This window comes from Oncorhynchus mykiss, chromosome 8, assembly GCF_057628025.1.
Source record: "Oncorhynchus mykiss isolate SJ-2025 chromosome 8, ASM5762802v1, whole genome shotgun sequence".
NCBI classification, from domain to species: Eukaryota; Metazoa; Chordata; class Actinopteri; order Salmoniformes; family Salmonidae; genus Oncorhynchus; species Oncorhynchus mykiss.
The window spans coordinates 64685027-64699332 of NC_143029.1; the positions used below are offsets into that span (position 1 = coordinate 64685027).

Consider the following 14306-nt stretch of genomic DNA (forward strand, 5'->3'; position numbering starts at 1 on the left):
TCCTGGCTTCTGTCCTAAGGAGGGCTCTTAGTTTCGATTTTATTGAGTAATTCTACTTGTGTCATCCAAGTTGTTATTTAAAGAATCCAGAATTTACTAGAAACAAACCCTTTTGTTAATGATATTCACACAAACATACAGTACCAGTCAAAAGTTTGGACACACTCATTCAAGGGTTTTAATTTATTTTTACTATTTTCTACATGGTAGAATAATAGTGAAGACATCAAAACTATGAAATAACACATGGAATCATGTAGTAACAAAAAACGTGTTAAACAAATCAAAATATATTTTAGATTCTTCAAAGTAGCCACCCTTTGCCTTGATTACAGCTTTGCACACTCTTGGCATTCTCTCAATCAGCTTCATGAGGAATGCTTTTCCAAAAGTCTTGAAGGAGTTCCCACATATGCTGAGCATTTGTTGGCTGCTTTTCCTTCACTCTGCGGTCCAACTCATCCCAAACCATCTCAATTGGGTTGAGATCAGGTGAATGTAGAGGCCAGGTCATCTGATGCAGCACTCCATCACTCCTTCTTGGTCAAATAGCCCTTACACAGCCAGGAGGTGTGTTGGGTCATCGTCCTGTTGAAAAACGAATGATAGTCCCACTAAGCGCAAACTAGATGGGATGGCGTATTGCTGCAGAATGCTGTGGTAGCCATGCTGGTTAAGTGTGCCTTGAATTGTAATTAAATCACTGACATTGTCACCAGCAAAGCAATCCCACACCTCCTACTCCATGCTTCATGGTGGGAACAACACATACGGAGATCATCCGTTCACCTACTCTGCGTCTCACAAAGACACGGCGGTCGGAACCAAAAATCTCACATTTGGACTCATTTGCCATAGGACAGATTTCCACCAGTCTAATGTCCATTGTTTGTGTTTCTTGGCCCAATCAAGTCTCTTCTTCTTACTGGTGCCCTTTAGTAGTGGTTTCTTTGCAGCAATTCAACCATGAAAGGCCTGATTCACGCAGTTTCCTATGAACAGTTGATGTTGAGATGTGTCTGTTACTTGAATATTGTGAAGAATTGATTTGAGCTACAATCTGAGGTGCAGTTAACTCTAATGAACTTTTCCTCTGCAGCAGAGATAACCCTGGGTCCTCCTTTCCTGTGGCTGTCCTCAGGAGAACAATGTTTCATCATAGCGCTTGATGGTTTTTGCGACAGCACTTGAAGAAACTTTCAAAGTTCTTGAAATGTTCCGCATTGCCATAATATGGAATCGACCACCCCTACCTTGTCACAACACAACTGATTAGCTCAAATGCATTAAGAAGGAAATAAATTCCACAAATAAACAAGGCACACCTGTTAATTGAAATGCATTCCAGGTGACTACCTCATGAATCTGGTTGAGAGAATGCCATGAGTGTGCAAAGCTGTCATCAAGGCAAAGGGTGGCTACTTTGAAGAATTTGTTAAACACTTTTTTGGTTACTACATGAATCCATATGTGTTATTTCATATTTTTGATGTCTTCACTATTATTCTACAATGTAGAAAATTGTAATAATAAAGAAAAACCCTGGAATGAGTAGATGTGTCTATTGACGGGTACTATATTTCTCAAGAAACATAAATTATCACAACGCAAATATATCCAGGATGACTCAGTAAGTTTGACAATACCAGAATACATTTTGCCTAAGTTCATCATTACCGACACCAAGGTTGGGGATTCCCCACAAACAGTATCTCTTCATACCACCAAAAACATCTATCTTTCAAATTTAAGAGCCAAACATGGTTATACATTAAACCTAAAAATCCTACTAGAGTGAAGGAAGGAGTTACGCTCGAAGAGCATGCCGACTGGCCAAGTTTAATGCTAAGTGAAAGATACAATAAACAAGGTAAACTCCATAGCAACAACTGTTAATGTTTTGGAGGCTCCACATAACCTCTTCCTGATTGGGACTCCCCAGAGTTCCTCAGAGCTCGCTCACTAATTATGTTCTAGTCTAAGTTCATTCTCAAATGAAAGGTCATGTTTAGAGGTTCAAAACAAATCCTTGAATGTGGGTCTGGCAAAAGTGAAACATTAAGTTACAGTAACAACCTCTAGAGTAGACTATTAAAAGGACAATATTATGATACTAATACAAATCTAGAATAAATACAGTGCATTTGGAAAGTATTCAAACCCCCAGACTTTTTACACATTTCGTTACATTACAGCAGTCCTTCTCAAATAGTGGGGCGCGCCCCCCTGGGGGGGCTCGGGGGGTTGCCGGGGGGGGCACGATTGACCCCGGGGAACATGCTTTTTTTTGCCACAGGGAGTAGGGTTTTTTTGCACCGAACAAGAGCACACAGCACAGAGCAGGAGATATGAAGTGCAGATAACAAACCCTTAAGAGACACCATGGAAGAATATTTAACAGGGATGAAAAGAAAGGCAGAGGGAGACAGAGATAATGAGACAAACGTAAGTCTCCCGAAAGCTAAGACGAGTAAATATGACGAAGCGTATGTAGCGCTTGGCTTCACTGTGACTACGGTGGGAGACGAGGAAAGACCGGTATGTTTACTGTGTCTAAAAATGTTGGCAGGGGACAGCATGAAGCCAAATAAATTAAGGCGTCACTTAAAGACGTTACACCCCAATCACGCTGATAAGCCGCTTGAGTTTTTTCAGTGAAAACGTGCCGAATATTGCCAACAATCGTCCCGCTTTGTGAATGCTACTTCAGTAAACCAGCGAGCACTGTTAGCATCATATAAGGTGGCTTACCAAATTGCTCAGTGCAACAAAAAACAACACTCCATAGCAGAGGAGCTGATACTGCCTGCAGCATTAGACATGGTCTCTGTCATGCTGGATGACGCAAGTGCTGCAAAAATAAAAACTATCCCTCTGTCCAATGACACTGTCGCCAGACGTATAAATGACATTGCTAACGATCTTAAAGAACAGCTGGTAGATAAATTCAAAGACAAACGTTTTGCCTTACAGTTCGATGAAGCAACTGACAGCAACAAAGACTGTTTGTTTATCGCTTATGTACGTTTTGACATGACAAACTCCCTGTGTGAGGATCTACTTTTTTGTAAATATGTCAGAGACAGAGCCACAGCTGAAGAGCTATTCAAAATGCTGGACTGCTTCCTGACTGAGAATGGGCTAAAGTGGGAGAACTGCATTGGTGTTTGCAGTGATGGTGCACAGACCATGGCAGGGATGAGAAAAGGACTTCGAGCACTCATCAAGAAGGCCTCACCTAATGCTGAGTGGACACACTGTGTTATACACAGAGAAGCACTGGAATCAAGGCACCTTTCCTCTGAATTAAGTGAGGTTATGACTGACATTGTAGGTGTAGTCAATTTTATAAAGACCAGACCACTAAAAACAAGAGTCTTCTCTGCTATCTGTGAGGAGATGAACATCAAGCTGTGCTGTGTCACAGTGAAGCAAGGTGGCTGTCACGAGGAAAAGTCTTGTCCCGAGTTGTTGAGCTCAGAGAGCAGATAAGAATTTTTCGGAGCAGGAGCACAAGTATGACCTCGCAGAAAAATTTTGTGATGAGAACTTCCTGGCAATATGACTGGGTGCACCAGCTCCAACTGGTTTCAGCTCTGAAGAGGAGGACCAGTTCATTGATATGATGTCTGACTCCACATTGAGACTGAGGTTCACATCACAGACACTGAGTGAATTATGGCTGAGTGTAGAGAGGCAGTATCCACTCTTAGGGCAGAGGGCCATGGGAATTCTTCTTCCTTTTGCAACATCTTATCTTTGTGAGACTGGCTTCTCTGCTGTTGCTGCACTGAAGACCAAGTACAGGTCCCAGCTAAACATTGAGCAGGAGCTGAGAGTTGCAGTATCATGCTTCAAACCCCGCTTTGAAAAGCTGTGCTCTGCAAAACGTGCTCATTGCAGCCATTAATCCTGATTTCCTCATTTTGATTTTCAAAAATCAGCACAAATTGTTTTATTCATTTTTGTTTTATAGGTCAAAGTGTTTCATATATTGTGCTCCTGAGTTAATGTTGCTGATCAATTTGAATTTATTATTATTGCTTGATTATATTTTATTTTATTTTTAAAAAATAGCTTAAAGACATTTTCCTCATCATTTGACATACAATACCCCATAATGACAAAGCAAAAACAGGTTTTTAGAAATGTTTGCAAATTTATAAATAAATAAAATATTCAGACCCTTTGCTATGAGACTTGAAATGGATCTCAGGTGCATCCTGTTTCCATTGATCATCCTTGAGATGTTTCAACAACTTGATTGGAGTCCGCTTGTGGTACATTCAATTGATTGGATATAATTTTGAAAAGCACACACCTGTCTATATAAGGTCCCACAGTTGAAAATGCATGTCAGAGCAAAAACCAAGCCGTGAGGTCAAATTAATTGTCTGTAGAGCTCTGCGACAGGAATTCCCCAAGAACAGAGGCCTCCATCATTCTTAAATGGAAGAAGCTTGGAACCACCAAGACTCTTCCTAGAGCTGGCCGCCTGGTCAAACTGAGCAATCGGGGGAAAAGGGCCTTGGTCAGGGAGGTGACCGAGAACCCGACGGTCACTCTGACAGAGCTCCAGAGTTCCTCTGTGGAGATGGGAGAACCTTCCAGAAGGGCAACCATTTCTGCAGCACTCCACCAATCAGACCCTTATGGTATTGCGGCCAGACAGAAGCCACTCCTCAGTAAAAGGCACATGACAGCCCGCTTGGAGTTTGGCTAAAGGCACCTAACGGACTCTCAGACCATGAGAAATAAGATTGAACTCTTTGGCCTGAATGCCAATCTGGAGGTAACCTGGCACCATCCTTACAGTGAAGCATGGAGGTGGCAGCATCATACTGTGGCGATTTTTTTAAGTGGCAGGGACTGAAAGACTATTCAGGATCGAGGGAAAGATGAACGGAGCAAAGTACAGAGAGATTCTTGATGAAAACAATTGGAGTATTGTTCCAATCTATTTTTTTGCTGATGAGATTGATGCATTTTGTTAACTGGGTTTTAAAGAGGAAAATGTTGGCCTAGATAATGAAGCAGGCTTATGGTAAAGCCAATTATGATAATGCCTCAGCTGACCTCTACACTTATCATCATCCTATTTTGTAAAGGAGCATCTGGATGAGATCTGGTGGGGAGCATTTGTAACACATGTGGACTGGTATAATTTACAATGTTGTCATGGAGTATCTGGTTATAAGCAACTGTTTTGCTTAGCAACATGCACGGGAAGGTGGAGGGGAAAAATGTGCTGGCAGGTAGATGGAATATTTTAATACCATGAGACATCAACAGTTTGTGTTCCATAGATAGTTCCAGGTTACACTAAAGTCAGTTGAATTCTGAATAAAAAGGTTCTGGGTAATAATAGAGTAATATATAACAGTTAATAAATGAATGGGGAAATATATCAAAATACAAAGCCTGCCTTTTGATCCCCAAAAATAGACTAAATCAAAGGAAACGATGAAAGAAAAATGGAACTGTCAGTCTCAGAAATTATGGTTTGTAGCATATCATTGCCAGTGATAAATATTTCAACAAATAAAGCCTGAACAAGGTAGAGAAAGAGGCTTATAGTTTGCAGTGAACCTTGCCATAGTTGAGCACATTTGGGCCCCATTTCAATCCACTGTAGATGAAAGAACTGCACTGTGGGTTCTTTCAGAACTCACACTTTTGTACTTAGCTGCTTTAAGGAAAGGTTTTACTAACAATGACTGTGATATGCGCTTGTCTTTACCTACCTTAGTTGATCGCACTGACTGTAAGCCGCTCTCGATAAGTGTCCGCAAAATGACCAAAATATAAATATAAATCAGATTAGTTAATTGTGTTAAAACTGACACAACCCGCAAGCTACTCCTCTCGCGGACAATGGATTTTGATGTGAAATCACAACTGCCCTTAAAAATACAGCATAAACCTTCTCAGTGAACACACAGTGTGGTTTGCTTAATCTGCAATCGATTGAATTTGGGTCTTGGTTTGATATTCTCTGTTGTGTATGACTTAATATAAAATGGTCTTACAATGGTTTTATTTACTATTCACAGTCAAATTAAATCCCTTTTAACTGCATACATGTAGAGCCCCCAAAAAATTATGTCCAAAGAATCTTCTCTGAGATCAAGCTTAGGCTACTTTAAAGAAAGGGATAGACATGATCAGGTTAGAAATGCATTTTTCAAAGCATGTACTGCACAGGTCTTCATTTTGAAGACGAACACAATAGAGAGATAAAACCGACTGTCCGGATAGAACAGAGCAGCCTAGATTTGCAAAAGATCTTACGTCTCATCTTTAATCATGTTGGTACTGTATAATAATGTAGGCACATTACCTGGATTAAAATACTATTGAAAATCCTTTCAAATAATTGATATGTGCTTTTCTGGCATAATGGACCAATACAATACTCCCAAAACTGCAAACCTCACTCATCTGGCACTCCAGGTAGGCTAGAGCAAACACAAAGTTTGTTTTTTAAGACTTTAAATAGTAAAGGAACCCTGTGTGGCAGGCACTATGCAGTATAGAACACTCACCTCACATGACTGGATACAGTGGATCAGTTTGGGGTCAGGATGCCACCTCGTCATTCCTGTGCAAACAATGCCCTGTAATGTAACATTGATTGAGACATTGTAATTAGTTATCAGTATCTACAGCAATATCTATAGATCCAAACCTATTTTGGTTATACTAGGCTTACAGGAGACAGTTTGTCTGTACACAGGACTTTATTTTTGTTCAATGACTACACTTGATAAAGATATCTAAATGCACTTACATCTCTAGCTTTACTCTAATGCTCCCATCAAACCAAAAACATTTAGTCAACAAGCCCATATTTTGTGTTATGAAATGATCCAGCCAAAATGGCCCTGTCATCTTGAGTTCTCCTCATAATGGTGTGTGGCATTGACTTTCTACCTCAACGACAGCATACTAATCGTATTGTTTGACTGAAAAAGACTGTAGGAGTAACAGGATACCATTTTGTGTCCCAAAAGTTGTCTTGTAAAGGGATACAGACATGATTCCCATCTAGACTCAATCGAACATAATGCATTGGATCACGATGACCTGCCAGTAATACAACTCAAGTCATCAAAATCAGTGCCAAACTATTTGGCCTTCAGGCAGTTACGTCTGCTGGCTCAGTGAATGACCACCCAATAGAGTGTCAAATGATAGGGCTATTTACGTTAGCCTTCATGTCAAAGCGATCCTTCAAGATAATATTGGGCAGGTTGCCCTTCTTAAGAAAACAACAGTTAATTTCACTCTGACACAATAGTGAAATTCCTAGACATTTTGCTGTGATGATTGCGTGTTGCGTAAATTCTTGAAAGGCGCCTATTTCTAATAGTATAAACTCTGATGTCACAACTTTTTTTTGTCCATCCGAATCTTTATACCTCATTATTTGCTATCTGCATGTCAAACTGGCAGAAATGACAATAAACATTTGATCTTAACAGAATTCACAGTGAGGCTAAGAGTGTCCTCCTAACTGAGCAGAAAAGAAGCAGGAAGATTGCACCTGGTTGTTTATATCGAACAATATAAATACATTCAGTAAAATAAGCTGCTAAGCGTAGGCCGGTGATTCATTTGCAGGAAAAGCTCAACTTGAAGGACTGACAACTGTTTGTTTTAGTCTATTATTCATCCAAATGAATCATTTGAGCAAGCCACAGAGCTGTGTGTGAAGCTCTAAGGTTACACAAGGTGAATATTAGCCAATACAACATAAAATGTTGCAAATAACAAAGCAGCAACGTCTACGTCAGTCAAACACCTTACCTGAACCCTGCCTGGCAGCATCCAGTGCTTGACGCTGTCTGCTGTGGTGCTATTGGCTAGAACCACTGGGTCATGCAAGGCCGCACTGCATGTTGGGTAGCAAACTGCACCTGCAGTGATACAAAGTAAGCTTTCCTTTCACTCCAATTTGCATCGGTTGAATTTATTCATGTGCAAAAAAAAAAAGCCATAGTTAAGACGAGTCATCTGTGATTCAACAGCTTGGCAGCTCATCTAGCAAAGTAATTTACCACCTGCTACCTGCTATGGCTCTGTTTTATTTTGCCATGTTTATTTTGCCACAATATATGGGCAATAAATATACACATTTATATATATATATATATTCTGTATATATACAGTACCAGTCAAAAGTTTGGACACACCTACTCATTCAAGGGTTTTTCTATATTTTTACTATTTTAGACATCGTAGAATAATAGTAATTCAAATCAAAACTATGAAATAACAAAAAAGTGTTAAACAAATAAAAATAGATTTTAGATTCTTCAAAGTAGCCACCCTTTCTTTGCCTTGATGACAGCTTTGCACACTCTTAGCATTCTCTCAACCAGCTTCATGAGGTAGTCCCCTGGAATGCATTTCAATTAACAGATGTGCCTTGTTAAAAGTTCATTTGTGGATTTAATGCGTTTGAGCCAATCAGTTGTGTTGTGACAACGTAGGGTTAGTATACAGAAGATAGACCAGTTGGTAAAAGACCATGTCCATATTATGTCAAAATAAGTTCAAACAAGCAAAGAGAAACAGCAGCAGTCCATCAGAGGATAAGTTCATTAGAGTTAACTGCACCTCAGATTGTAGCCCAAATAAAGTCTTCACAGAGTTCAAGTAACAGACACATCTCAACATAAACTGTTCAGAGGAGACTGCGTGAATCAGGCCTTAATTTGTCGAATTGCTACAAAGAAACCACTACTAAAGGACACCAATAAGAAGAAAATATTTGCTTGGGCCAAGAAACACGAGCAATGGACATTAAACGGTGGAAATCTGTCCTTTGGTCTGATGAGTCCAAATTTTAGGTTTTTGGTTCCAACCACCGTGTCTTTGTGAGACGCAGAGTAGGTGAACGGATGATCTCCGAATGTGTTGTTCCCACCGTAATGCATGGAGGAGGAGGTGTGATGGTGTGGGGGTGCTTTGCTGGTGACACTGCCTGTCGTTTATTTAGAATTCAAGGCACACTTAACCAGCATGGCTACCACAGCATTCTGCAGCTATACGCCACCCCATCTTGTTTGCGCTTAGTGGGACTATCATTACTTTTTCAACAGGATAACGACCCATAACACACCTCCAGACTGTATAAGGGCTATTTGACCAAGAAGGAGAGTGATGGAGTGCTGCATTAGATCACCTGGCCTCCACAATCACCCGACCTCAGCCCAATTGAGATTTGGGATGATTTGGAACGTGTAGTGAAGTAATAACAGCCAACAAGTGCTCAGCATATGTGGGAACTCCTTCAAGGCTGTTGGAAAAGCATTCCCGGTGACTACCTCATGAAGCTGTTTGAGAGAATGCCAAGAGTGTGCAAAGCGGTCATCAAGGCAAAGAAAGGGTGGCTACTTTGTAGAATCTAAAATCTATTTTTATTTGTTTAACACTTTTTTGTTTGTTACATGATTCCATATCTGTTGTTTCATAGTTTGGATGTATTCACTATTATTCTACAATGTAGAACATAGTACAGATAAAGAAAAATATTTGACTGGTACTTTGTATATATTACCACGGTACAGTATTACATAATCATGAGATGTTTCAAATTATCTGACTTTACACTGTAGAAACTTTCAGACTAAAGAAATACCAACTAAAATGCATTCTGTGTAGAATCAATAAATATATGTAATTATCAGAACGATGCAGTGCATAATTTCTTTGAAATAATACTGACAGTCTGTTGATTACTACAGTACATTGCAGTACATTACAACGCTAAAGTAAGTGTAATACGGAGTTTCCTCAAGCTGGAGGAGTTCAGAAGGAGACTTACCAACACTGAAGCCCTCGTCACAGGCATACTGAATCCGATTGACATCAGGGGGAGGTGGGCAGGCTTCATTCAACCTTGTACACATTGTGAACTTCTCTGTCCACTCTCCATCTTTAGTGCAGCGAATTGTGTGCTGTCAGGAGAGATAAAAACAGAATGAATAAGATATGGCACTTTATTAATGGAATGACAGCTCAGACAGTGGACCTATATTGCATCTTTTGTTTTGTAAAAAGAGAGCTAAAGCATTACGTTTTCCGAGGCATGAGGACACTGGAGGGTACAGAGGCTGTTGTAGTGCCTGCCATTGGTGCAGGTGAACATGCCCTCATAGACAGCAGGTAGAGATGGACAGGGAATGGGTTCACAGCCCCCCTCCTCCCACTGGCCCCCCTCTACACACTCCACCTTCAGAAACCTTCTGGGGACGCACAAACACACACACAAGCACACACATACTGTCAGTAGGAATACCGGCCTACGCCATCGGCCTTCACATACACAGTACTGACATACGGTGACGCACTAACAAACACCTACACGTTTTATGTAATCTCTGGCTAAACCTGAGGGAATAAGTCAGTACATGGACTAAAACCAGGAGTGAAAAAGAGAGGGATACAGGATTCACAAGCCTCAGTAATAACACGTTATTGTACCGGTTACCATTTTCAATAAAATTGTGGTGTTAACAATGTATTTGAGTAAATACATTTAAAACATGTCAAAGTTCATAATAAACAAGATCATTTCAACCGATTTAATAGTGCTTTTGGTTCTTCACATATTGTAACTCATTAGAAGTCCTTAAGACATTCACATATCTTAAAAGTGAGTTGAGAATCTCATAAAGAAGTCCAGATATTAAATAAAGATTAAATAAAAATGAACAAAAATAAAAAAGGTGCAAATGCCCTGTTCTGATATCAGTTTGTACCTGCAGTTGGTCCAGTACAACATGCTGAGCAGTCTTAGAAAGTTTAGATAGATTCAAGAACAATGTCTTTGACGGGCCGATATGCCCAATAGTAAGGGATAATGCTGACTCCAACAAAGAGAGGAAAGAAACCCGCAACATCGGCTTACTAATGGGTAACCAACTCATTAGAAACACGTGAATCACATTGATAATCAGGCTAAGTTACCCAATGAATAAAACTGGAAAACAATAATGAGAAAAGTAAACATTGGTATGGATCTTTCTGGAGATGTATGTCCCTATACTTCAAAACCATACACAGGTATGCAGGGTTTATGGATTTAAAGGTACATTTAAATGTACGAATTGTGCTATTTAAACACAGGATCCGTGGGAGAAATATGTGATGCATTCATTGTTTCCTGTTACATAAAATAGCAGCTTCTAACACTGTTCTATAACACGTTTATGGAGCAGAGCAAAAGAAGTGATACATAACACATTACTCACTTTCTGGACTTTGTTTTTAGGCTGCCAGTAACATAGCAACCTGGGTTACATTTGTAACGGCATACGGTACCCACATCATGCCCTGTACCTTCACACTGGGGCACTAGGAGCTTGGCATTGGGTACTGTTGGAGGCTCTGGGCACTCTATCTTACAGTAGGCTTCAGGGAAGGACCATAGACCATCATCTAAACACACCAACCTATCACTGTCTCCTGCAAAACAAATAAAAGGCACAAAATATATTCAAACCTCACACAGAAAAATAATCCAATGATCAGTAGTTTGTTAATAAGTTAGTTATTAACACTCTTAATGAATCTGACATCTGGAATCAGTCCGTTCATTTGAATGCTAAGACATAAGGTAAGTTTGTGGACTGTTAGTGATTTATTATGATCAATTGTATTGTATGTGTCCATACCTGCCGGTGCCTAGAGCTAAATTATCTAAGGCCTCACGCAAGGTTATGTTGGTATGTATATGTAATCAATACTCTAAAAGTTGTGTTCATTTTATTGGTCTATAAAATGTAATGAATATTTTACATGGTTTAAAGTGTTTTATGAGGTCTTTAAGCTTTGCTCTAGTGTTGCAATCATTAAAAAAAAATCCAATACAGCTGTATAAGGAGGAATCGCTGAGTATTGAGTAATGCATGGCACTGGGTACATAGGAACTGGGATCAACATGCATGTTGGGTCAATATCGGTAACCTATCAAACAATTCAGAAGAGCTCATTGACTGACCACAGCCAGTGATCCAGCAGTAGTCTATGTAGCCAACTTAAAGCAGCCTAACAAACTGCTGTCAATAACAAGATAGGTTGCGGTTAACATCTGTTGGGAGTTGCCATCTGGGTCGTTCCACCAATTAGGTGCATTTGGGTAGTGTAACTTGGCAAAAAAAACATTTCACCAAATGTTTTAAATTCTGTCGTAAAGAGCACATGTTCAACTTAATAAAAAACACATTCTCCAACCTATAGAAGTTAAGTAAAAACAAGTGTACTATAGTAAGTGGCTATTATGTGCCAAATAAAGTTGTATTTGATTAACAACTGTATTTGATTAACGTTTATTGAAAAAGTATGAATTTCAGCAAACAAAGGTAAGCAACTACAGAGGACAAACATAGGTACAAGGTTAGTGTTTCATAATGAAACATTTTTGAAGTATTGACCTTGGGCGAATCGATGTAGTCCGAGCTGAATTCCACAAAGGCTGGTCTCTGGAGTTCATCAGAAACTTCCTTGAACATGGAGTGGAGTTTCGTCAGCTAGGGAAACGGCAATTTATTGCACGTTTAAATTGTTAAAGGTCCAATGCTGATAGGCTCTTGGTAAAGATCAATTTCTCAAGCAAGGATTGTGTGGGTGTGGTCTGAGTGGGGAGGGGAAAACTAAAAACTAGCTGTTAATGCAGAAAGGTTTGGAACTATCTTTCTTATTGGTCTATTAATTAATGTATCGCCTGGTGATGGTACTACCCAAACCAGATCAAACCAGACGCATCTTGTTTCAAGTGGCCAAGTCCCGTCATGTGATCTTATAGTGGATGACCTGGGAATCAGACTTGAGATCTGATTACGTCAGTAAAAAGTTTACGACTTCATATGTAGTGTACAGTTGAAGTCAGAAGATTACATACACCTTAGCCAAATAAGTTTGAACTCAGTTTTTCACAATTCCAGACATTTAATCCTGGTAAAAATTCCCTGTCTTAGGTCAGTTAGGATCACCACTTAATTTTAAGAATGTGAAATGTCAGAATAATAGTAGAGAGAATTATTTATTTCAGCTTTAATTTATTTTATCATATTCCCAGTGCGTCAGAAGTTTACATACACTCAATTAGTATTTGGTGGCATTTCCTTTACATTTTTTAGCTTGTGTCAAACGTTTTGGGTAGCCTTCCACAAGCTTCCCACAATAAGTTGGGAGAATTGTGGCCCATTCCTCCTGACATAGCTGGTGTAACTGAGTCAGGTTTGTAGGCCTCCTTGCTCGCACACACTTTTTCAGATCTGCCCACAAAATGGGATTGAGGTCATGGCCACTCCAATACCATGACTTTGTTGTCCTTAAGCCATTTTGCCACAACTTTGGAAGTATTCTTGGGGTCATTGTCCATTTGGAAGACCCATTTGCGACCAAGCTTTAACATCCTGACTGATGTCTTGAGATGTTGCTTCAATATATCCACATAATTTTCCTACCTCATGATGCCATCTATTTTGTGAAGTGCACCAGTCCCTCCTGCAGCAAAGCACCCCCACAACATGACGCTGCCACCCCCGTGCTTCACAGTTGGGATGACGTTCTTCGGCTTGCAAGCCTCACTGTCACACCCTGACCTGAGTATTCTTTGTTTTCTTTGTATATTTTGGTTAGGTCAGGGTGAGGTTTATGTATGTGTTTTTGTACTGTCTAGGATTTTTGTAGGTTTATGGGGTTGTTTACCATCTAGGTGTTTATGTATGTCTATGGTTGCCTAGATTGGTTCTCAATTATAGGCAGCTGTTTATCGTTGTCTCTGATTGGGAACCATATTTAGGCAGCCATCGTCTTTGGGTATTTCGTAGGTTATTGTCTATGTGATGTTGCATGTTTGCACTCAGTATTTATAGCGGTCATGTTCAGTTTGATATTTTTTTTAGTGTACTTCGTGTTTGTTTTCATCTATCATTAAAAAGATGTATTGACATCACGCTGCGCTTTGGTCTCCTCAATACGACGATCGTGACACTCACTCTTTTTCCTCCAAACATAACGATGGTCATTATGGCCAAACAGTTATATTTTTGTTTCATCAGACCAGAGGACATTTCCCCCAAAAGTATGATCTTTGTTCCCATGTGCAGTTGCAAACTGTAGTCTGGCTTTTTTATGGCAGTTTTGGAGCAGTGGCCTCTTCCTTGCTGAGCGGCCTTTCAGGTTATGTCGATATAGGACTCGTTTTTACTGTGGATATAGGTACTTTGTACCTGTTTCCTCATCACAAGGTCCTTTGATGTTGTTCTTGGATTGATTTGCACTTCTCGCAC

At 39.9% G+C, this 14306-nt stretch overlaps 1 protein-coding gene across 1 annotated transcript in view; it reads right to left on the bottom strand.

Moving 5' to 3' along the window:
* Positions 1-14306, bottom strand: part of LOC110530309 (pappalysin-2) — an 80886-nt gene that overhangs the window by 6336 nt on the left and 60244 nt on the right. Inside the window, exons 17-21 of the mRNA XM_036985949.2 lie at positions 11262-11475; positions 10085-10253; positions 9833-9965; positions 7810-7919; positions 6546-6617 (exon numbers count right to left, since the gene is read on the bottom strand). Of these exons, the coding sequence (XP_036841844.2) occupies positions 6546-6617; positions 7810-7919; positions 9833-9965; positions 10085-10253; positions 11262-11475 (698 nt within the window). The remainder of the gene's footprint in view (positions 1-6545; positions 6618-7809; positions 7920-9832; positions 9966-10084; positions 10254-11261; positions 11476-14306) is intronic.